The sequence below is a fragment of the Naegleria lovaniensis genome (assembly GCF_003324165.1).
Source record: "Naegleria lovaniensis strain ATCC 30569 chromosome Unknown tig008, whole genome shotgun sequence".
Lineage (NCBI taxonomy): Eukaryota > Heterolobosea > Eutetramitea > Acrasida > Naegleriidae > Naegleria > Naegleria lovaniensis.
The window spans coordinates 667558-688963 of NW_025407830.1; the positions used below are offsets into that span (position 1 = coordinate 667558).

At 37.7% G+C, this 21406-nt stretch overlaps 10 protein-coding genes across 10 annotated transcripts; 2 read left to right on the forward strand and 8 right to left on the reverse strand.

Moving 5' to 3' along the window:
• Positions 1 to 11: 11 nt before the first annotated feature.
• Positions 12 to 3653, reverse strand: C9374_014636 (uncharacterized protein; the record flags this gene model as incomplete). Its single annotated transcript, XM_044690645.1, has 4 exons — positions 12 to 521; positions 659 to 1134; positions 1222 to 2091; positions 2144 to 3653. The coding sequence occupies 4 exons, from the start codon at positions 3651 to 3653 to the stop codon at positions 12 to 14; spliced, it is 3366 nt and encodes a 1121-aa protein (XP_044553228.1).
• Positions 3654 to 3837: 184 nt separating this feature from the next.
• On the reverse strand, positions 3838 to 5859 carry C9374_014637 (uncharacterized protein; the record flags this gene model as incomplete). The annotated part of the gene is made up of 1 exon (XM_044690646.1): positions 3838 to 5859. The coding sequence occupies one exon, from the start codon at positions 5857 to 5859 to the stop codon at positions 3838 to 3840; it is 2022 nt and encodes a 673-aa protein (XP_044553229.1).
• A 245-nt stretch (positions 5860 to 6104) lies between these two features.
• On the reverse strand, positions 6105 to 8639 carry C9374_014638 (uncharacterized protein; the record flags this gene model as incomplete). Its single annotated transcript, XM_044690648.1, has 1 exon — positions 6105 to 8639. One exon carries the CDS (start codon positions 8637 to 8639, stop codon positions 6105 to 6107), a length of 2535 nt encoding a protein of 844 aa, XP_044553230.1.
• Positions 8640 to 9633: 994 nt separating this feature from the next.
• Positions 9634 to 12090, forward strand: C9374_014639 (uncharacterized protein; the record flags this gene model as incomplete). The annotated part of the gene is made up of 1 exon (XM_044690649.1): positions 9634 to 12090. One exon carries the CDS (start codon positions 9634 to 9636, stop codon positions 12088 to 12090), a length of 2457 nt encoding a protein of 818 aa, XP_044553231.1.
• Positions 12091 to 12219: 129 nt separating this feature from the next.
• C9374_014640 (uncharacterized protein) lies at positions 12220 to 13732 on the reverse strand (the record flags this gene model as incomplete). The annotated part of the gene is made up of 2 exons (XM_044690650.1): positions 12220 to 13364; positions 13480 to 13732. 2 exons carry the CDS (start codon positions 13730 to 13732, stop codon positions 12220 to 12222), a joined length of 1398 nt encoding a protein of 465 aa, XP_044553232.1.
• A 198-nt stretch (positions 13733 to 13930) lies between these two features.
• C9374_014641 (uncharacterized protein) lies at positions 13931 to 14797 on the reverse strand (the record flags this gene model as incomplete). Its single annotated transcript, XM_044690651.1, has 3 exons — positions 13931 to 14400; positions 14543 to 14696; positions 14777 to 14797. The coding sequence occupies 3 exons, from the start codon at positions 14795 to 14797 to the stop codon at positions 13931 to 13933; spliced, it is 645 nt and encodes a 214-aa protein (XP_044553233.1).
• Positions 14798 to 15022: 225 nt separating this feature from the next.
• C9374_014642 (uncharacterized protein) lies at positions 15023 to 16200 on the reverse strand (the record flags this gene model as incomplete). The annotated part of the gene is made up of 2 exons (XM_044690652.1): positions 15023 to 15680; positions 15902 to 16200. The coding sequence occupies 2 exons, from the start codon at positions 16198 to 16200 to the stop codon at positions 15023 to 15025; spliced, it is 957 nt and encodes a 318-aa protein (XP_044553234.1).
• A 449-nt stretch (positions 16201 to 16649) lies between these two features.
• On the reverse strand, positions 16650 to 17609 carry C9374_014643 (uncharacterized protein; the record flags this gene model as incomplete). The annotated part of the gene is made up of 1 exon (XM_044690653.1): positions 16650 to 17609. One exon carries the CDS (start codon positions 17607 to 17609, stop codon positions 16650 to 16652), a length of 960 nt encoding a protein of 319 aa, XP_044553235.1.
• Positions 17610 to 18432: 823 nt separating this feature from the next.
• On the reverse strand, positions 18433 to 19750 carry C9374_014644 (uncharacterized protein; the record flags this gene model as incomplete). The annotated part of the gene is made up of 2 exons (XM_044690654.1): positions 18433 to 19568; positions 19654 to 19750. 2 exons carry the CDS (start codon positions 19748 to 19750, stop codon positions 18433 to 18435), a joined length of 1233 nt encoding a protein of 410 aa, XP_044553236.1.
• A 331-nt stretch (positions 19751 to 20081) lies between these two features.
• On the forward strand, positions 20082 to 21320 carry C9374_014645 (uncharacterized protein; the record flags this gene model as incomplete). The annotated part of the gene is made up of 1 exon (XM_044690655.1): positions 20082 to 21320. The coding sequence occupies one exon, from the start codon at positions 20082 to 20084 to the stop codon at positions 21318 to 21320; it is 1239 nt and encodes a 412-aa protein (XP_044553237.1).
• Between the last annotated feature and the right edge of the window lie 86 nt (positions 21321 to 21406).

The window sequence follows — 21406 nt, forward strand, 5'->3', positions numbered from 1 at the left end:
TCTAAAAGTGTTCATTGTTGGTCCTCACGTTCCTTTGAACAATGTTGTGAAAGTGTTTCCAAAATGTTCACAATTTGTACAAAGGTTGGTCTCACTGATGGATTTTCATTCCAACACTGTTTCATTAAATTAATATATTCATTACAAATGTCCATTAAGGTAGCAAGTGAGAGATGTGAATTTTGAGGTTGAATATATTCCTGGATCCAAACTTCTGCTTCAGTTTTGAATGATGTTGACAAATCATGTTGAGAAGAATTTGTGAATTCAGACATGACTCGATTGGATGTGAAGGGAATGATTGGCCTCATACCATTCATGACTTTGAAAAGAATGTTCACTCCATTTTCATCACTTCCACTAGTTTTGTTGGAGAATGGATTGTTGGTATGGAATTTGTGAATTTTCAATGATTTGTCATTTAAATAAGGATTTTCCTCAAAGAATAATTCCCACATAATGATTCCAAAAGAAAAAACATCTACTTTGGTGTTATAACCCGGACTGTCATTGATGATTTCCTAATAATAATGGAAAAAACGTATTCATCAAAAGACCAGTGTGAAGTGACGCACAGCGTTGTCAGCAATTGTGACAATTCAGATAAATTGACAATGATTTGCAATGGTTGGTATCACATGATAAAGTTGCTACTTACGTTGGCCATGTAAAAGATCGTCCCAATATTTTTGGTTGCAGTATAACTGTGACCCATGACTCGACAAAGACCAAAATCACAAATATGACCCTCGTAACTCGAGTCAAGTAAAATGTTTCCAGGCTTTAAATCTCTGTGAATAATAGGTGGAGTTAACGAATGAAGATAGGCCATTCCCTTGGCTACTCCAATGAGAGTTTTCAGTTTGGTGTGAAGCGTGAGAACTTCGTTTCCAATCTTACAATTATAAATGATTTTATCCAGACTACCTTTTGGATAATATTCTTGAACCATGAAGGTTTTCGAGCCAGATACTGTTAGACCCTTCATTTTGACAATTGAAGGATGTTGAACGGAGCTTAACAATGCTATTTCTCTTTCAAACTCCTCTTGATCAGCAACGTCGTCAAATTTGATAGTTTTCAAAGCAACATCGTTGTCTTTCCATTTCGCATGATAAACTGTTCCATTTGTACCTAATAACAATAATTTTGTACATCATTTTCACATGAATTTTGAGCAACATAAAAATTATAATAAACCAATGAAAAAACTCCACAAACCTTCACCAATCTTTTTAACAATTTCAATCTCCTCAATTTTGATAATTTCTGGTCGCAATGAAGATGATGAATATACTAGAGATGACGAGGAAGTTCTTGAATTGTCTCGTTTTGTATCCAGTGAATCGTTAATCACTAAAGGAGTGCTCTCATCGTTGGAGAAAATAACTTGCTTGTCAATGATTCGAGCTTCCAAATACTTCTCTGCACTTTCTTTTTGTTTCAAAATTTTCATTTTTCTATAGAAATATCTCAAACACTTGATCAAGACATACAAAAGGAAAACACTTGTGACAATTAAGGCTGCTCCAGAGGTTGCAACAATGGGAATTAAAATTTCAAGATGGATGGTAGCACACGTGTAACCATAAGAGTCTAAAAATATTAGTCGTGTTCCAAATGGGCAACCTTTCACATTAATTGTAAAATCCAACGGATAATTCTTTTCTATCAAAAGTTGAGCTGCAATTACAGTAATGGTTGGAGAAAAAATAGAGATTGAAAAATCACGAATTACAAAATTAGATGTCTGCACATTTCCAATGTTAGTGCTGGCATCGCTCGAGTTGTGAACTACTACTGCAATTGGAAATTGTAATACATTCACTCTGTCATATTGTCCATATTGATTCATTGTGTCAATTGAGATGTTCATTGAAGGTATTCTTTGACCAGGATAAATGTTCAATGTTAACAAGTCCTTGGATGTAAACATTACAACATGTTCCTCGTCATATCTAATTTCGAATGTGTATGCAATATCATACAGAGGTCCTCCCAGAAATTGTCCGTAGGAAAGAGCCCCATTTCCTGACTCTTCCACAGAGTAAGGCAAAAAATCCATTGATTTTGTACTGTAAATACATCCACCTACATCAAAGAAATAAAAAAAGGTGAATCTGAAATGGAAGCATATACATACCTGAATATGATGCAAAATTATCATAACAACGCAAGAAGGCAATCGTGGAATAATTTTCTGCAGGGCTTTCATAAAATAGTGCTCCACCCCGTAAAGCAGTGTTATTCGAAGCCAAAATGCCTGAACCCTCCCCACTTTCCAATATTTGTAATGGCTTAATATAAGCACATCCTCCGCTTTGAATAGCATGGTTATTGACACAACTTGTGTCTACAACAGGCGTATTCGCCTCAACATAAACTCCAGCTCCATTTAGAGCTGTGTTAAACGAACAAGTAGCCTGAATTTTTACAAAGTCTCCAGACAAGGCACAAATTCCTGCCCCATTTCCGTGCAAGTGGCTGATATTCGTAAACGAGCTAGGCCCTATGTTTGTGCTCGACTCGGTCAATGTGCTCGTGTCCACAAATATTGCTCCGCCATCAATGTTTTTAAAGTCCACAAACTCGGCTGTAAAGAAAGCAACTCCTTTGGCCACTATTGCCCGTTGTGAAATGTTTTCAAAACGACAAGATGACATGAACGCCGTGTAGCCATTAGTGATTTTCATCAATGCTTCATAAGGACTAGTGTCAGGATTAGAGTTATAAAACGTGCTATCTTCAATTACTAACTGGTCAATGCCTTCAAATTGCATGTTGAAGGATCCAGTAGAATGACATGCCATCATGGATGACTCGAGGGAAAAGTATTGAAACATGTAACTATTATCTTTAAACTGAACTGATTTAAGCTGTACGGACTTGAATCGTTTGATTGCGAATGAGCTGCTTTCAGATACGGTGTTTTTCATGACAAACAATTCATTGTAGTCGACTCCTTCAGCGTCTGTCCATGAATAATACAGCACGTTCTGTAACAGTGAGTGAGAGATGGTAATATTGGCCCCTGGGTTACCAGGATAAGTAGTTGAAGAATAAATCGTAGCATCTATGATATGTGAATGGTCCACAATAAGATTAAAAATTCCCAATAGATTCATCTTGTAAATTCGTGTCTTGTTGAATGTCAAGCTTTGTATGAGATCCACTTGCGAATTTACCGAATAATTAATGTCATGAAGTTTGCAATTGTAAAATGTGGCATCTGAAATAGTCACAGCATATGCTAAATTAGCATTTCTAATGGTCACAGAATTGACAGTCATTTTCACCACTACAAAAAACGAAAAGAGGCTTCTTCCTCCGCAATCAAAGAATATTTCAGATGTGTTTTCCATTGGTTCCAGCCTAATGTGTGAATGATATTGTCGTGAGTAACTGTACATTTCACATGATGACGAATAATTTCCTCCATTCATTAACTTGAAAGTTGCTTCCGAATGCGGTTCTATCTCATGATGATTGCGTAGAAAATCCAATCTTGCAAAGGCATCTGAAATTGTTGGGCATGGCTCGAGAATGGTGCAATTCTGTGAAAACCGAGTTTGATTATTACTACTTTCGGGAGATGATATGTAGAGAATGAGAGGCATCGAAGAGGAATTTGGAGGCGCTGACCATGTGCCCATGTCGGAAGGAAACGGTATCTGTAAGGAAGCTAATGTTGTTGACTGTGCGAGACTACAGCAGAGCAGTAGTAGCAACCAGGTTGTTGACGTCACGGTTGAGCAACACCGCTTCGTGAGATCCCAAGATATCGTCATTTTTTGTGTAAAAGTTCACATTAGTGCGAACATTGAATCTCGAGCGTGTTTAGTCTCCCAATAACTGCACACGGTTGGGTTGTGGCTGAGATGAGGGGAAAAAGATGTGCCACAAAAACCTCCAATCAAAAAATAAGGTTTTCCAGCTGAGAAGCATGTTCTGAAATCGTATCATGGTTAAAAAGACGAATTGATCTGTTTCACATGCTTCAATGGATTTGAAGAACAAGTAACTCAGAATAGGTTTGACAATCTTTCTCATGAACCAGTTAGTCACTTTCTGAGGATATAAAACTAGATCTGACATGTAATCTACAAACCAAATGTATGCATACAAGTGGTAAAAGGATAATTGAAGCCTTCTACTGAAATTAAAGTTGAAAGTGTATGCTTCTGGATATTCATGTTTTTGTCGACTCTTTTTCTTTGTCATTCGAGCTTCTTTGAGTGATTCATGAAGTGCCAAGCAAGACTCAGCAACAAGTGCAATTCCTCTTCCATAATAGGGGTTGAGAGAGGCCACACTGTCTCCCAATGCAAGAAAACCCTCAATGATTGCTTTCTTTCCTCGACGAGAACATAAAGAAGGCAACTTTTCCCAATGGTTGAATGAGATGTAGTCACGTCGATACACACTCCAATCCATGACAGGTCTGTCACCACCGTCAACAAATGCATCAAAACAGTTTTGACAATGATTGTATGCACTGGGAATTTCTGTCTTGATAAATTGTAGAGCAGACTCTTTAGATCGTAATTTTTGTGCATTTTCAAACGTTCCCAATTTGCTTATGATAAACATTGCCAGTCCATTTTCAATGCGATAAATCATGACTCTACCAGGTTTTGGGAATTCATTTGTAAATACACAAAGCCATTGCGGCTTGCCATCAATATCTCGCTTGTAGAATCCCTCCGAAAGCATTTCAGGCTTAATCCTAAATATTGCCATCACGTTTGTAATTTGTGACTTGGCTTTTGTTTTTTGAAACGGCTTTACCTTCTTCTCTATTTCAGAGAGTTCTGCCGAAATCCAATCAGGTGATTTTGTGTAGACGCCTGAGCAATCAATGACCAAATTAGCATCAATAACACTCTCTTTGCCAGAGGGTTCGGTAATTTTTACACCAACAGCCCTATGAACAATATTTCCCTTATAGTATTTGGGTCTTAATGGATGTATTTTGTTATGTACTGAGGATGTAGTGTTCATTCCATCAGAATTAGGAGAACGATTGGATGAGATAAGGTCTGGTTGTTCACGATTCTTAGACATTGTGTGGCAATCTGAGCTATGCTCTTCATGATATCTCTCCCAAACTATATCTTCGACTTGTGTATTCTCCATTATGGTGACGTTGCTCAACTTTTTCACGTGTGCCCTCAAATAGTTCTCCATAAAGGTTCGTGACATCATGATCATGTTTGGAAAGTTAACAAAATTCAAAGGTACTCTTGGAATACCATTGGTTCTGTAGTCAGCCATATCAATACTAAGCTCAAATGCTCCCAACTCGACGACACTTTCCATAAAACTTTTTTCACTTGTTGACAACAAACAATCCAATAATTGTATGCATCTCATCAACAAGATGTGCGTCTGATGACCATGTGCAACCATGGTATGACCAGCAATCATTTCTTTTTTCTCAATAATATAGACGTGATCAAAATGTACAGATGCAACTGTGGCCGATAAAAGACCAGAGACCGAGCCACCAACAATCACACATCGTTTACCAGCTTTGGGAATGTGTTTTTTTTCTAATTGTGCTGCTTCTTTTTCAAGTGTGGAATCGTAGGCTTCCACATTGGTACTGCTCACATATGGAATGATATATTTTGCCAAGAGATGAGTGATTAACACTTTTAAAATCCAAAGGAGCATCAAAATGAGTAATATAAAACTCCATTCCGAAGGTACATTTCCAAATATTAATTGTTGTAATTCTATGAATTGTTCTTTCAATTTTCTAAATACAATAGCCCACCACCATTCCGATTGTTGATGGGAATGATGATGGTGAGAGGCTTGATCTCCGAATAAATTAATCCATAAAGATGATAACATTCCGATCATGGCGATCAAGTTGATAATGTGTTTTCCACTCCTCCACTCGATGATACAAAGAAGAACTTGGAAAGCCGGCTAGTCGCCAAATAATTTGATACAAGTCAATTTTTTTCTGTTACAACAAATGATTAGTTACAAATTCCTGAGGTACAAATAAGGTAATCATAATTTTCAAATACTACACAGCTAGACGAACGAATACAACAGTGTATTGTTGTTGTTTGGTTTCATAACCATTCTTACTAATCAAAATCTGAATTATTCAAAGCTTTCTTTTTCGATTCAATTAATTTCATAGCTTCATCTTCCGAATCCCATCCATCATCAAAATCCTCATCATCAGAATCTTCTTCTTCACTTTCATCTGCCAAATAGACTCGTTTTTGATCGAGTGCCTTTTTCAACATGTTTGAAATTGCATCTCCACCGCTCGATGCCTTTGGTTTGTTAATATCTTCAGGATTCACTTTCTTTAAATTCGTACCTTTTCGAATGGATTCCAATAAATCACCTCGACCACTTGGCATTTCTGGCATTTCAATATGTATTTCAATTTTAGGAGTGTTGTTCAAGACTGGAGGAGGTGGAGGAATCATGGAACTCTGAGGAGGTGGAGGAGGTACTTGAGAAGCATTTGTTAATAATTGTGTTGTTTGTGAAGGAATAGAAGGAATGGTTGATGGTTGTTGCTGTTGTTGTTGTTGTTGTAACAACTTCTTTCGATGCTCTTCAGCTTCTTTTTCAGCTTCTTTCTGTAATTTTTCTTGAAGTTTTCGTTTTTCTTCTTCGAGTTGTTGAATCAATAACTGACGTTGTTCTTCTTCCATCTTTTCCAATTCTCGTTTGAGACGTAACTTTCTTTCGTGTTCTTCTTGTTTCATCTTCTTTTCCAATTCTTCAATTCGTTTCATTTCTTCTTGCTTCATTTGTTCGGCTAATTTCTTGAGTTTTTCTTCTTCTTCTTGAACGAGACGTGACGACACAGATTTTCGTTTCAATTGTGTAGCTTCCTTATACATGACAGATTGTCGTTTCATGCTTTCAATTTCTTTCAAATTGGATTGAATTTTCTCGAGTCGCTGTCTCTCCTCTTCTTTAAGCTTCATGTTGAGCTCTTGAAGTTTACGTTCCTCTTCTTCTTGAAGACGTTTCTGAATACGTGAAAGCATTTCCTTTTCCTCACGTTCGATACGAGCTTGCAATTCCTTCTTCTTTTTCAATTCTTCTTCCTTGTATTTGTTTTCAATTTCTCGACGCGCTTGTTCTTCTTCTTTTTTAATTTCTTCATTGATTTGTTTGAGACGTTGCTCTTTTTCTTTCACAATTTCATTATCAATTTCCATGAGACGTCTTTTAGCATCTTTATCAATGTCACTCATCATTTTCTCTCTCTTCTTTGCTTCTTCTGATTTTAATTTGCGAATTTGATCTTCTTTTTGTTGCTCTGTGAAAGAAACAAGTTTCGATTCCAACTCTTCAAGTTTTTTCTTTTCCTCTTTCTTTAAATTTTCTTCAAGTTCTTTTCTCTTAATTTCTTGTTCACGAAGGACAGATTCTTTCATTTCTCTCAATTTTCTCTTTTCTTCTTCCATAATTTTGTGATTCATCATGGTCTTTCTTTTTTCCAAATCCATTCTTTTCACTTCCAATTCCTTGTCATGTTCAGATGCTTCATTTTCTGGAATAATCACACTAATGGTCGGAGTTGCAGCAATACGAACCACATTGGAAGGTTTTGGAGGTAATGCTTTTGGTTTTGGTTTGGGAGTGACTTTCTTTTTCTTTCCTGTCAATGAGAGACTTGAAGAAGATGACCCTAAGGATGATGAGGAGGAGGGTGACACGGCATTCGATGCAATTGTTTCATTATTATTGGTGAATGTGTTTTTCACTTTTTCTGTTAATACTCCCATGGCACTTGTGAATTTGTTGGTCACCAGTGAAAGAGTGGCATTGAGTGTTGAAGAGGATGAATTTATGTCTGAATTTGAGGTCATTGTTGAATTGGAAGAATTTGAGGAAGAAGACGATGCATTATTGTTTGAACTTGTGGTGGTCGATTCAAAATTCACAGCATTTCGTTTTTTCAATGAAATTTCACTTGCAGATCGTTGATGCTTGAATGCAGCTGTTGGATCTTTAGTGGTACTATGTGCCACATGAGTCATTCCTTTAGGTGACGAAATTTTGATTTCACTCTTTGGTACGTTTTGAGTAATGGAATCAAAATAATTTTCTTTCACTTCTGTCTTTGTCTGTGTGACATTTGGAGTTGTTGTTGTTGTTGGAGGAGGAGGAGTGGTCGTTGCAGAATTGGACTTGTTCATGGCTTTTGTTGAAGAAGTATGCTGTGGAATAGGTGGAGGAGATGATGAACCATTTCCTAAAGGTCGAGGACTCGAATTATTTACACTCGAGGTAGATACCAAAGGTCTTGGTTTAGGTGATTGTTTTAATGATGAATCCATGACAGTAGCAGAACGAGTTAAATTGGGAGATGATTTGGAGGATTGGGTTTTTGACAAGGATGTTGGTGATGATGAAGAGGTTTTTGAAGAGCTTGATGTGACATTCTTGTTGAAAGGTGGCGGAGTAGAAGTCTTGTTTTTCGTCTTGTTGTTGTTGTTGTTGGATGATTTTGGCTTATTTGATAAAGACGGAGAGGAGGATGGAGAAGAACTTCCAGCAGCAAGTCCTCCGTTGAGAATATGTTCCTCGCGTTGGGCATTGGCTTCCAACTTTTCGAACATGGCTAATTTCTTGTTTACGGTGGACATGTTGATGGTGTGTGTGGTAATTGTTGAATGAAAATTAGTTCAGTACGGATCGATTGAGAAGGCGACAACAGAGGTGAGAAATTTTTTTGTGTGCGACAAATCGGCAAAGGCAAATGACTGTTGACTTGAAAGGACATCATTGGCCATTATGATTGTTGTTGAACAGCCATGACGATGTGAACATCAGTGCGAGGAAAATTGGTCAATATTTCATAATTTTGAAGTCACCAATGTTTAAGGGTCCTTGGGAAACACCTTAAACTTGTTTTTGTACTTACGGTTCATTGCATCCTCTCATTATCCAATTTTTGATTTTCCGTCGTTACATGGTAAAGGGCTTGCGAAAAGTTCTCGACTGTTTTAAATTGGGTGATGCGGACCAAATGAATTGATGATCAGCATGAACACACAATTGTGAAGTGGTGGCAAAGTCAACGAACTGAAGATCAAAATAATTGATCGAGCCTGCTTCCAACTACTGTAGATCGAAATCCACGTTTAGCAATTTCTGAAGCCTGCACTCGTAATCGCCATATTTTGAATTACGTAACCCCAATAACTTTCTTTTGGGGTTCTTTCTAGGTTGCTCTTTCACACTTTACAACAGGTCATGCCAAAGCTCCAATCAAAATTTTGACGCCCTCGTTGTCTTTGATGGAAATTTAACGTTGCGTCTGTTTTTGCGTCTAGCGTCAGACATCGCAAGGTCCTTTCGAAGTCATGGACATTGGATGACGGTTACGATTTTGTTCCTGAACATGATACTCGCAATCAAAATTGTTCAACTCTTGTTCACACGCCAACACGCAAATTTCACACATGCATCTCACAGTGCATCTTTACAACAGCTGTCACACAGCGTGTGTGAAGAGCCAAATTTTGGTTTTTAACACCCACTCGCTCCAAGTTCAATTGGTCTTCTCGAAAAAAAACAACAACACTAATTTCACACACATTGAGAATGAGAGCCGTCACCTTGACACTCTTCATGATCATGGTGGCCACTGCTACCTTGGTCATGGCTGCCAATCCATTCGATACTAGCACTCAACCATTTGCAATTGGTGGTGCTTTCAAGAGATTGGAAAAGAAGTCTCCTTCAACATTTGCTTGTTATAACTCAACCCTCTCTGATTGGGCTGAATTGAGATGGGGTGAAGTCTATCATATTGGAACTGCCAGTTACAAGGTTCAATTGAAGACTGGTGAAGTGATCTTTATCATGACCAACGGAGGCAATCATTTGATCTATGTTGGTTCTACCACCACAGTCTCACCTGCCCTCTTGTCCACCAAGAGTACTGTGATCCAAGGATCTATCAGTCAAGTCTTCCTTTCATTTGATCACAAGAAGTTGTACGTTGCTGGTTCCATCTCAAGAGTTGGTGGTACCACTTTGACTTCTACTTCTGGAATCAGAGTCATCTCCTTCAGTATTAGCTCATTGACTCAAGGAGCTTTGACTACCTACACTGAACACACTTCTAACTATGCCTTGACCAATACTTTGAGCTCTTGCGTCACTAATTTGTATGCTTTGGGTAACGGTAATTTGGTTTGTTATCAAGGAACAGTTTTGGGTAGCCACTCCTTCATTGCCTATGATGGCAACACTTGGAGAACCTTCACTCCAGCTTCCGTTGGTAACACTGTTGCTTTTGCTGACTTTTTGGTTCATCAACCAACCGGAACCTTGTATGCCAAGGGTGTTGATACCACTTCTAGAGCAACCAGTTTCTACAAGTATGATTCGAACAGTGATTTCCAAAACATTAGAACTTTGAGTGTTCCTCCATCCTATGCTAGTGCTTTCAATTTTGTTGCTCAATGGACTTTGGGTTCCGACTCCTTGTACTACACTTTGACTGTTGGTAACAATGTTTATGACAGTGCTGTTGCTTCTCAAAACGTTCAACAATTCAAATTGGACTCTCCTGCTACCTCTGTTTCTTTGGGTACTACTCGTTTGTCTGGTGCCTTGACAAGAGTTGCTGCTGATAACAGCTCTATTGCTCAATATGTCACTGCCATGTATTATGATTTCAATATCAAGAAGTTGGTTTTGGCTTTGAACACTGATAACATTTATCAAGTCTATGGTTCAAGAGATACTTGGTCCGATGATAACGCTGTTGCTTACAGATTCCAATTGATGGGAGAGTTGTTGGCCTATGATGAGACTTCATCCAAATATGTTGTTCCATACGGAGGTGGTTACAGATTGAACACTGCTACCTTGTTGTACTCATCTGCTGAATCCGGAGTGACTTGTGTTGTTTCCTCTAATCCACCTGCATCAGTGGTCTATTACAGAACTTGGGCTCCACACTTTGGTCTCTACGATCCAGCTCAAGACAAATTCGTTGCTGATGATAAGGCTGTGAGTGGTAACGTTGATACCATCTTCCCAAGTACTAAGGCTTCCGTCATCAATGCTATTGAGAACTCTCATGGAAATGGTATTGTTTATATTGGTGGTTATTTCAGATCCATCAACAATGTGGTCTATAACTCGATTGTTTCCCGTGCTCGTGATGGTACCTTGTCCGCATTGGCTGGTGGTTTGCTCCAAGTTGATTACACCTATGAAAACTTTGATAAGGCTGCACCAGGTGAAGTCAAGAAGATCATTCGTTCCAACGACAATAGATACTTGTTCGTTTTGGGTTCTTTCAATAGAGCTGGTTCTATTTTGTGCAATGGTTTGGCCATCTACAACATTGAAAAGGCTACTTGGTCTCGTCCTGAAGGTCTCTTTGATTCCACTGTTACCTTCACCGATATGGATTACGATGGAAGATACTTGTATGTGATCGGATCCAATTTGGTTCGTGTCGGAAAGTACGTCGTCAAGAATGTTGCTCGTTATGAAGTCTCCACTGATACTTGGTATCCAATGAACGGTGGTGTTGATGCTTCCGGATCCAAGGTCTTTGTTTACAATGGAAAGGTTGTTGTTTACGGCCCATCTACAGGAAGCTCTGTTGGTTTTGTTTCTGGATTGGCTGTTTGGGACTCCAACTCTTGGAAGACTATCAGAATGGACGGAGTGTCTCAACCAAACTCTTGCAGAACTAACAAGTGGTGTACTGATAACCTCGGAACTGTTGTTCCAACCATCTATAAGGGTAATGCTTACTTTATCGGTCCTGCTGATGTTAAGGTTCCAACTGATAGCTCATTCTCTGCTATTGAAACTTATACTACTGCTGCTGTTCCAGGTTCTGGTTTCTTCAATTATCCAAAGTCCAACACTCTTGGTATTGCTTCTCCAACTGCTAACAACAAGTTCTACGAATTCAATTACAACACCATGAACTTGCAACATACTCAAACCAGAGATGATGGTGACTTGGCTGATGCTACCATCCAAGCTATGAGTACTGGTGCTAGGTTCACTGTTTCTTTGGCTTTGTTGTTGGTTTCTCTCTTGGTTGCTTTGCTCCTCTAAACATTTGATGTCGTAAGGCTTCAATAAAATTTTATTCTTCCAAAATATTTTCGAGCTGTAACGTTGTGAACTTGTCGAAGAAAACAATTTTTCATCTAGTGCAGCGTTGATCCATCTCCCCTACTGCTGCTACATCTTGTATTCAATAAGCAAGGCAGCTGCAAATAAAAGTGCTTGATCGAGAGGATCACAATTTTCTGGAAAGTCAATCACGACATTGTCTAACGGTGCAACCAACTCATTCATAAATCCACTTGATTGTTTGACAATGCAAGAAGTGCAGGTGTATTTGGCTTTTCTGCGCCCATTTTTGAACCTTCTTCCTTTCTTTATAATGTGAAATGCTCTTGACACGTCTGTATTCTTGTTTGAAATGATGTATTTCGTTTTCAGTATCTTGTTTTTTACGTAAATTGTTAATCTGTTCATGTGGAAAGAGAAGCTCGAAGACACTGTTCCAATAATCACTCCATCTGGAGTACTAACTTGGAATTTAGATGAAAATATCGAGTAATAGCCGTTGATGATGAGTAGTAGCTGAGATTTCGTTTCCTTCTTGTTCAATTTGGGTGAAGAAGCATTCGTTGCGTGTGAGCTATCTGATTTTGCTGATTCCATGTCGCTTTTGTATTGAAACGAGGGAGGTATTTCTACGTACACTTCTGAGTGAATGTGAACTTTGTGTAAATGAACTCTACCATTGGTTGAAGCTATTGCTTTCATTCGTTCCATCTTCGCTGACTTGTCTGCATCCTCCATAAATCGTTGTTGCAAGTTCAGGAGGGTTTCATCATCTTCCACTTGTTCCACTCTTCCAATTTCATCTGCATAGGCCAAAATGTATCTGTCTGCATACAGTTCAAAACACTTTGCAATAGAGCATAGCAGAGCACTTGACGAGAGAGCGTAACGATCTTGAAATGCAGCACAATCAGATACATCCACTAAATTCACGGCAGGTTCTTGTTCCATAATTTTATGATCGTCATAGAATTTCTGAAAAATTGCATCCATCTGTTGTTTCAGCTTTTTGCTTTGCTTTTTTTCAATAAGCTTGGATATAAAGCTCTTTGCAGTGTAATGTCCTTCATGAGAGACAGGAAAACTCAATACGTTTCCACAAAAACCTCTACTAGATTTGAAGGAAAAGGACTTTGAGTTTGCAACATGATTTTCCACAATGCTATAACATGTTGGTTGTGAAATGGAATTTTGTTTGATAGGTAATAAAAGTAATGAATGATATTCGGTTGGCCCGTTATCCCCGATGCACTCTGCGTGAGTCATTGATTTAGGGTGATGATTCAATTGCGTATAATTGTGGTATTTCGTGCAAAGTTTAGAGAATGATATCCACCAAATATACGTAGCAAAGCTCGATATACCTACCAAATGTTTTAGAAAATAATTTAGAAAGTAATTCTTTGTTATCGATAGATGAATTAGCATGTTCTTCTTTCAAAAATGTGTCACTTCTTAATACAGTTTTGTCGGGAGTAATTTGTGTATGAATGGCGTCGAGACTTCTTGATGGCTGCAAGGTTGATGCGTTCGCTGGCGCGATTGATTCTACATTGTTCATATGATGGTGATCAATTGCTGCTGCAGATTCAATATCAAGTGTAGGTAATAGATCATTCATTTTGTTGCTTTCCAAAAATATAAATATTGAGAAATAGACGTTGCTTAAATTAAATGGAAATAAATCAAAAAAGGAAATACAGTCCGGCACGAATTCAAGTTGTCTAATTCCAAGAACGACTCGTTCATGTTGAGAAATCTGTAGTGCTTACAATGATTGAAAGTTCGAGTACAGATCTGAGGTTTGTTGAATTGACCTTCACTTTGCAATGTAAATTACAATAAGCAGAACAATAATTGCTAAAATCCACGAGTACAAGTAATTTCCAGAGTGACTTGCTTCCTCAATAGTTGAGTTTGAAGTGCTGTCTTGTCTTGAAGATCCAACAGCTTGGCGTGCTTCTTCTCGAGCATTTTTCTTTGCCAATTCAACCAATTCAGGAAACAATTTGCAATACAATGGAATTTTAGAGTTAAACTCAGCACTGCTCTTGGCCAGACGCTTCTTCTCTTCGGAAGTGGAAGTCATGGATCCATAAGTGGTTGCGTCCTCTTCCAACATGAAGCTTAAAAATCCTTGTAATATTGAGCCAACATTCCACAGAGGATTCCAACTTTCTTTGTGGAAATTTGTATTGCTCATACAGATTCTTGTATTTGTTTTGAATCGACCATTCGGAGTGATTAGTTCAATGCTTGGTGGCTTGTACGGATAATCCACAGGAAACACTGTTGTTGCAGTATGGAAAATAACCAGGATAATCAATATTATTAAATTAATTTTTGAACCATCACAAGAAATTAAATAAATAATTATTATTAATTACCACGAAAAGAGAAATTAATAATTATCAATGACACCATCACTTACCAATTTTTCCGTAATAAAAACCACCTTTATATGGATCATAGGGCAATGAATGGATGACATAGTGCCATTCAAATAAATTATTTTCCAAAGGCGAGCATTCAATGTGTTCAATCGGATTTTTCTTGATCTGTGCCAACTCCTTTCTGAGCCTATTCTAAACGTATAAAAAGATACAATTGTTAGGAATGATTGGTCGTTGATGATTCCGATGAGAAATGATAATTCATCACCTACCAATGCTTGATTTTGATTCATTTTTTTGTAATCTTTGAAATCCGATGACAAAGACTGTCGTTCCGTAAATGTGAAGGGAAGAGCAGCATGAAGGAGCCAAAAACATTAGTGAATTGAAATTTTAAAGCTAACACTTGGTTGAACAGAAATGATGCAACATATTGCACTTCAATGTGAAATTCAAAGCGTTATGTGTGATTGTTTTAGAATGACTATAAAGATGCTTTATGTAATGAAAATTCATAATTAATTCAACAATTGCAACATTATATCACACAGCTGCATATCCTTGATTCTTTTAAGAAGCGTTAATGGAAAATTCTTTTTGTCATTTGTAACGTAAAGTGAAGGAGAAATGAAACGTTTCAATTTTTGATTTGGTTTGGAAATTAGTAATACTTTCTTAAACTGTTGAATATCGAAATCGGACAATGAGTTTACAATATGATATTCAAAAGGTTTAAATTTCTGTTCTTGCATATAAGGAGGTGTTTCGATAAATGCCTTGTGATATTCATTGACCATAAAATTCACTGCCATTCTCACAGTCTTATCTGGGATGTGACAAAGTTCAGGTCTAATCTTCAAACTTACTGCTCGGCTTGTATCGAATGCGTCAATTTTCTCGACTAGGATATCAGGTTTCGTTAACACTAATACTAATCTGTATGTATCAAAACGGCGGGCAACCCCTTTAAAGCATGTTAAGCTTGTTTCCATTCTGTTGGTTGAGGACTTGTAGATATAATCATTCTGAACTGTCTGATCAAATTCACTTAATGAAGCAAAAACTAGAATAACATCACCCCACATATCTACTCCCCACCTGCCAGGTCTTGACCCATCTACATCAAATAATTCATGTGTAAAAGTTGCACCTGATTCTTTGCTAGAATAGTAATAGCTTCGATAATAGATATTTGAAAATGATTGATATTTCCGAAAATCAAACTTAATATTAGATTGTAGCTGCTGCATGAATGCTACCAAATTTTGATTAAAATTATTCCGATGATCTTGCAATCTCTCTCGCAAATAATATTTCTTGAAATGTAGATTATTCCACAACGTCAATAAACAAGAACGCCAATTTAAATCACCATGAATGGTACTCTTAAAAATCACGTCTTTCCAAACATCTCTATTCTCATATTTTGTAATATATCAACAATAATATCTTTACAACAATTGTCCAATCTATGCTCATAATCTTCATCTTGTTCGTATTTGGTTGCTGTTATTTCCATACAAACACTTTTAAGACCATAAAACACAGTACTTTTTCCTGTATCATGGAGTCCTAAAAACAAATAACTACAATTATTATAATTTGATTTGTCGCTTCTGGGAAACAATAGGATGTCTTTTGATGATGAAGTCGCGATTGGATCACTATGTGTGGATTTACTGTTCTTTGCTCCCATTTTTTTAATAAGAGAATAGCATCTCAAAGACTCAAACAAAGAGAGACGCTTTTGTGTACAATTCTCTTTAGCGATGATATTTAATCATCAAAAGAATGAATAATTTTATACGGGTTAAGAAACCTTATTAAAGAAGATTTGAAACATGGTTACTGGTGTTCATATCACGCTCATGATTACTTGACATTTTAATTTTGTAGAGAATTTTTTTGATAAATAGTTGTGATTGTTGTTTATTGTAGGTTAGGCTAAAGGAGGTGATGTTTTGATATATTGTAGCAAATACTTAAATGTGCTACCATTTCGAATTAAAAAATCATTCTTGGCTGGATGAAGGCATCAAGATGATCGTGTTGTGTGAACTCTTCATACTTGTAATGTACATTACTGTGTGTGGATTAGGAAAAACAATCTTATAAAAGCGTTGATAACAACGGGTTATCGAGGTTTCACACGTTCTGAGAGAGCCAATCTAAGCCTTCAAATAATCCTTCACCAGTCTTGGCGCTGCAAGGTTGAATGGTAAATTGTTGTTTGATACAAGCACACGTCCATGTTGAAGAGGACAATGATGAAGTGGAAGAAGAACCCTTAATAGTTCCGGAATAATGAGTTTTCGTGGTTGAGGCGCCAGAAGCAGCAGCAGGCCATGAGGAGGTGGAAGAAGTTGGGGTGGTTACTGAAGAAGAACTAAATGATGATGATGAGGAGGACATGCAAGATGAATCTACAACGCCTTGATTAGTGTTGAAACCACTCATTCCCAAACATTCCTTCTTAAATTCCTCGACACTACATGCTCCTTCAATATCTTGCTTATTGAAATAGATGAGAATCTTACAATCGGAAACGAGTTGATTATCAGTAACGACATGAATCATTTCTCTGACTTCATCAAAACGCTCACGATCACTCGAGTCCACCACAATAATCACTGCTTGATTCTTCTCAAAATAATGTTGTGCCAATTGTTTGGTTTTAAAGAAGAAGCCTCCAATATCAAACATGGTAAAGACGGTTCGTTTGTACTTTAACACTTCCACGTTGAAACCCAAGGTAGGAACTGTGGATGGTAAATTCTTACCCTTGTTGTGTTTGAGTTTGAGCATGATGCTGGTTTTACCTGCATGATCCAACCCAACCATTACAGCCTTGGCTTGCTTCTTTTTTGTTCGTTTTCCGAACTTGCTGGACTTGGAGTTGTTGTTGTTGTTGTTAGATAATGTATTATTGTTGTTATTATTGTTATTAGTAGGGAGGTCATTGTTGCTGCTATGACCACTCGAGCTCGAGCTATTGCTACTGTTGTTGCTGCTCCTAGAGGAATGTTTGGATGCGTTGGCAGGATTGGCCAACGAAGAGCCGTTATTACCTTCCTTGTTTTGGTGTTTATGAGAAGCTTGTCCCATCTTTTGAATGCAAATTAGCAAATTAAATGATTTGAAAGTAGAGAGAAGTCTAAAGACACAACAGCAAGTCTTATTGTTATGGCTGTTTTGTTTTGTGCTGTGGTATTGCAACAATGTGGCGTTCTTCTCCGGCAATAAATTGCAAAAAGCGAAACGTGAATGTGTAAACTTGAATGAATTTCAGAGAGTGGAAGGTGGTTAGAATTTCTTGGATCAATGCGGCAGCTGATTGAAACAACAACTACTGCTATTTAAAGTGTCACACCTGATGACTAAAAATCCAAATAAAGAATCAATGGATTGTTGGATCCGAAAGACTCACGTTGCGTCTAATTGTACACGTAATGACGCTACAATTGTTGTTGCTGTTTTTTAATCTTTTGTTGATTGAGCATTGGCAATCCAACCCCGACTCCGTCGATCGAACACCACTATCACGCTTCTCATTGCCAAAAATTGGTGCGCTAACGATTGTGTCACGCGTCGATGAAGAAAATTGTGAAGACCGATTTTTATTCTAATTCAAAAAGGTTCCAAAAGGAAGAAGGTTCAGCTTGACATGGCTTGTGAGATTCATTGATTTTGAGTGTTGTTGAGGAAACTCTAGTGAATCCAATAAAAGTATATGTATGTCATGTAGAAGGAACTTTGAAAGTATTTGAAATTCCAAGATCGATTCCTTCCCGACATCACGAGTTGTTGTTTTGGGCACCAGTTGGAATTCTCCAATTAGGTTTAGCACGAGCTCATTATTTAAATGCGTACAAGTACCCTTATTGAAGGTCGAAACTAGTCGAAAGTCTTCAAATTCAAATAAATATATTTAATTTCCAGAGCGCTCCAACAATTGTTTGGCAACTCTCTTGGCCTTCTCTGCAGAAATTCCCAAGTGAATTCTAACCATGCCAGTGTTGTCATTTCCTGGAGGGAAGAAAATACTGGCTGGTGACACACCAACACCTAATTTCAAAGCTTCCACTACAGCGTCCAAATCTGAAGCTGAATTGTGTTCAAATAATCCATACATGGATCCAGAAGGTTCAATAGCTTTCCAGCCCAAACTCTTGCAGAATGCATCTCTCAAGATTTGCCAATTGTCGAGCATGAGTTGACCAGTTTCTTTGACATGTCGTTCGAAATCTACCAAATCTTGTGACAGGTATTCGCCCAATGCATGTTGGAAATAAGGAACACAGATATAGAGAGGATCATGAGCACGCATCAATGCATTAATCACGTCCTTTTGTGCAATGACGTATCCACAACGCCATGATTGGCAACCCATATTCTTGGAAAATCCTCTACACACAATGACATTCTTCAAAGTATTCAAAATTTCATCGTTAGCAAGTGGACAATAAACGTGATCAATGGTGAGTTTTCCTGTTGATTCATCCTTTCTCCAAACCATGTCACAATAGCATTCATCCAACAAGACATAACAATTGTATTTGGCACACAAGTGAGCAAGTTTTTCCAATTCTTCCTTTTCATAGACTCTAGTGGTTGGATTTCCAGGATTGCAAATCATGATACAATCCAACAAACCCTTCTTCAAATAATTTTCCTCAATGTCCACAAAATCAATATCAAATCTTGGTGCAGGACCCAATTTTACGAATCGAACATGTTTTTCGTGAGCTTCTTTCGTATTACCGAAAACACTTTCAACATCTCGGAGATGGTATGTATAGAAAGGAGTCATTAATCCGATTTGAGTTTTACCTTGTTCTTTCATCCAAAGTAAAGTGCTCAAACATCCAGCAGTTACTCCTTGCACTGCCAAAATATTATCCAATTCCAAATTCTTCATTCCGTAATGATTTCTCAACATGTTCAACAATCCTTCTCGATACACAGGTTGACCCATACGAGCTCTATATTGATGTACCGAATCATCCATTGTAATTTTCTGAAGGAGACTTCTCAATGTCATGGGAGGAGCCAACTCAATCATACCTGTGAATAATGATATCACAAGTCCGATAATGGGAGAAATAATATACCATCATCACAATTTTTTGAAATAATAATTAAAACCTACCTTGAGCAACGGAATCCAATCCATGTTTCTCGCAATAATCGAAAATATCCCTCATAGTGGCTCCCTTTGGGAGTGAAGGTTGTGGATTTTGGGACATGATGAGTTGTGGATGATGGAATTTGTTTTCGCTAATTTTTTTTTCAGCGAAAGAAAAGATTTCCTACAAGATTCATCGAACAATTTGAAATCCTTGTTGGAAATTCAAGACCAGCTTGATGATGACCAAGATCCAGTGTATTTGTTTGGACAGAGTTTTGGAGTATGGAAACAAAATTTAGTTACAGTATGAATAATGTTTAAGATTGACTAACACATTTCATTCATTCATTAATACTGCAACTAAAAGTTGAAAATTGAAATGACAAAGACAAGCAGCACGATCAAGTTCAAGTTGCCACTCTTAAAATAGTTCCTTCTCCACAAACAAAATGTCTCAAAAGAAGAAACAGACCTCTTTCTTGTTGGAGTCATCAACATTGTCCAATCAACCACCATCTTCTGCCAATGACCAAGCCGATCCGTTGAGTTTTCTTTCAGAAATTCCCTCACAAGTACCACGTGATGAATCGGATCCTTCATTTACAAAATCCTTTGATCCACTTACCGAAATGACTCAAGCCAAAGAGTTCTTTCAAGAGTGGGGTTTTGCTGTATTCCGTAATGTTTTGAATTCGGAACAAGTTGAAAAATCCGTTCATGATGTGTTTGATTATTTAGAATCAGGACAGGCCTTGAATACGTATTCACGAGATTTACTGAAACGAAATGAAACTCCTTTGAAACGAGAGGACATATCCACTTGGACCAACTCGAATTGGCCAGCCATGAAAGAAGAGGGTATATTGGGTGTTCCTCCTGTCTTTACGAAACAAGCCATGGAAAATAGACAAAACGAATTATTGTATCATGTCTTTAAGGAAGTTACTGGACAGGAAAAGTTATGGGTTTCCATGGATCGTTATGGATTTTTCAGACCTACCAAGAATGTTTCTGTTCGTTATCCAGCAAATCATGTCAAGAAGAAGAATGAAGAAGGAAATAATCAAACAGAAGAAGGACTGAAAGAAGAATACATCACAGAAGTGAAAGACTTTCCCGAATACAAATCCAAACGTAATGTTCACTTTGATAGAAATCCTTGGTCCTATGTCTTTGACTTGAATTCACTCTCTGGAGCATTCCCTCACGATTACATGTATTTACCTGGATTTTGTGTTGAATACAATGAAGCAGGTCGTTACGACGATGGAATTGTGAAATTGCAAGCCTTACTCAATTTTGTGGACAATCGAGAACAAGATGGTGGATTCATAATTGTTCCAAAATTTCACAAACACTTTTTAAAATGGGTCAATGCCACAAAGAAAACACTTGGAGCAAAGCATCATTCGAGTTTTTTAGTGTTAAATTCCATTCAAAAGGAAATTGCAGAGAAGGGGGTGAGAGTTCCTCTTCGTGCAGGAGATTTATTGATTTGGGATATTATCATGCCTCATGGATCGGCACCGAATGACAGTGAGAGGTATCGATTGTGTCAATTTTTGAAAATGTTTCCTGCACAACCTTTGAAGAAGGAAAGGATGAAATTGATTCACCAAGCAGTGCAAAAGAATGGAATGCATGTGACCGAGCTTGGAGAAAAATTATTTGGGTTGAAAGAGTGGTGACAGCTCACCGTCAGTTGTCATTAAGGTCTGTACTGTATGCGCAATCCAATATTCATTGAAATAAACCATATTGGATTGACGCACCT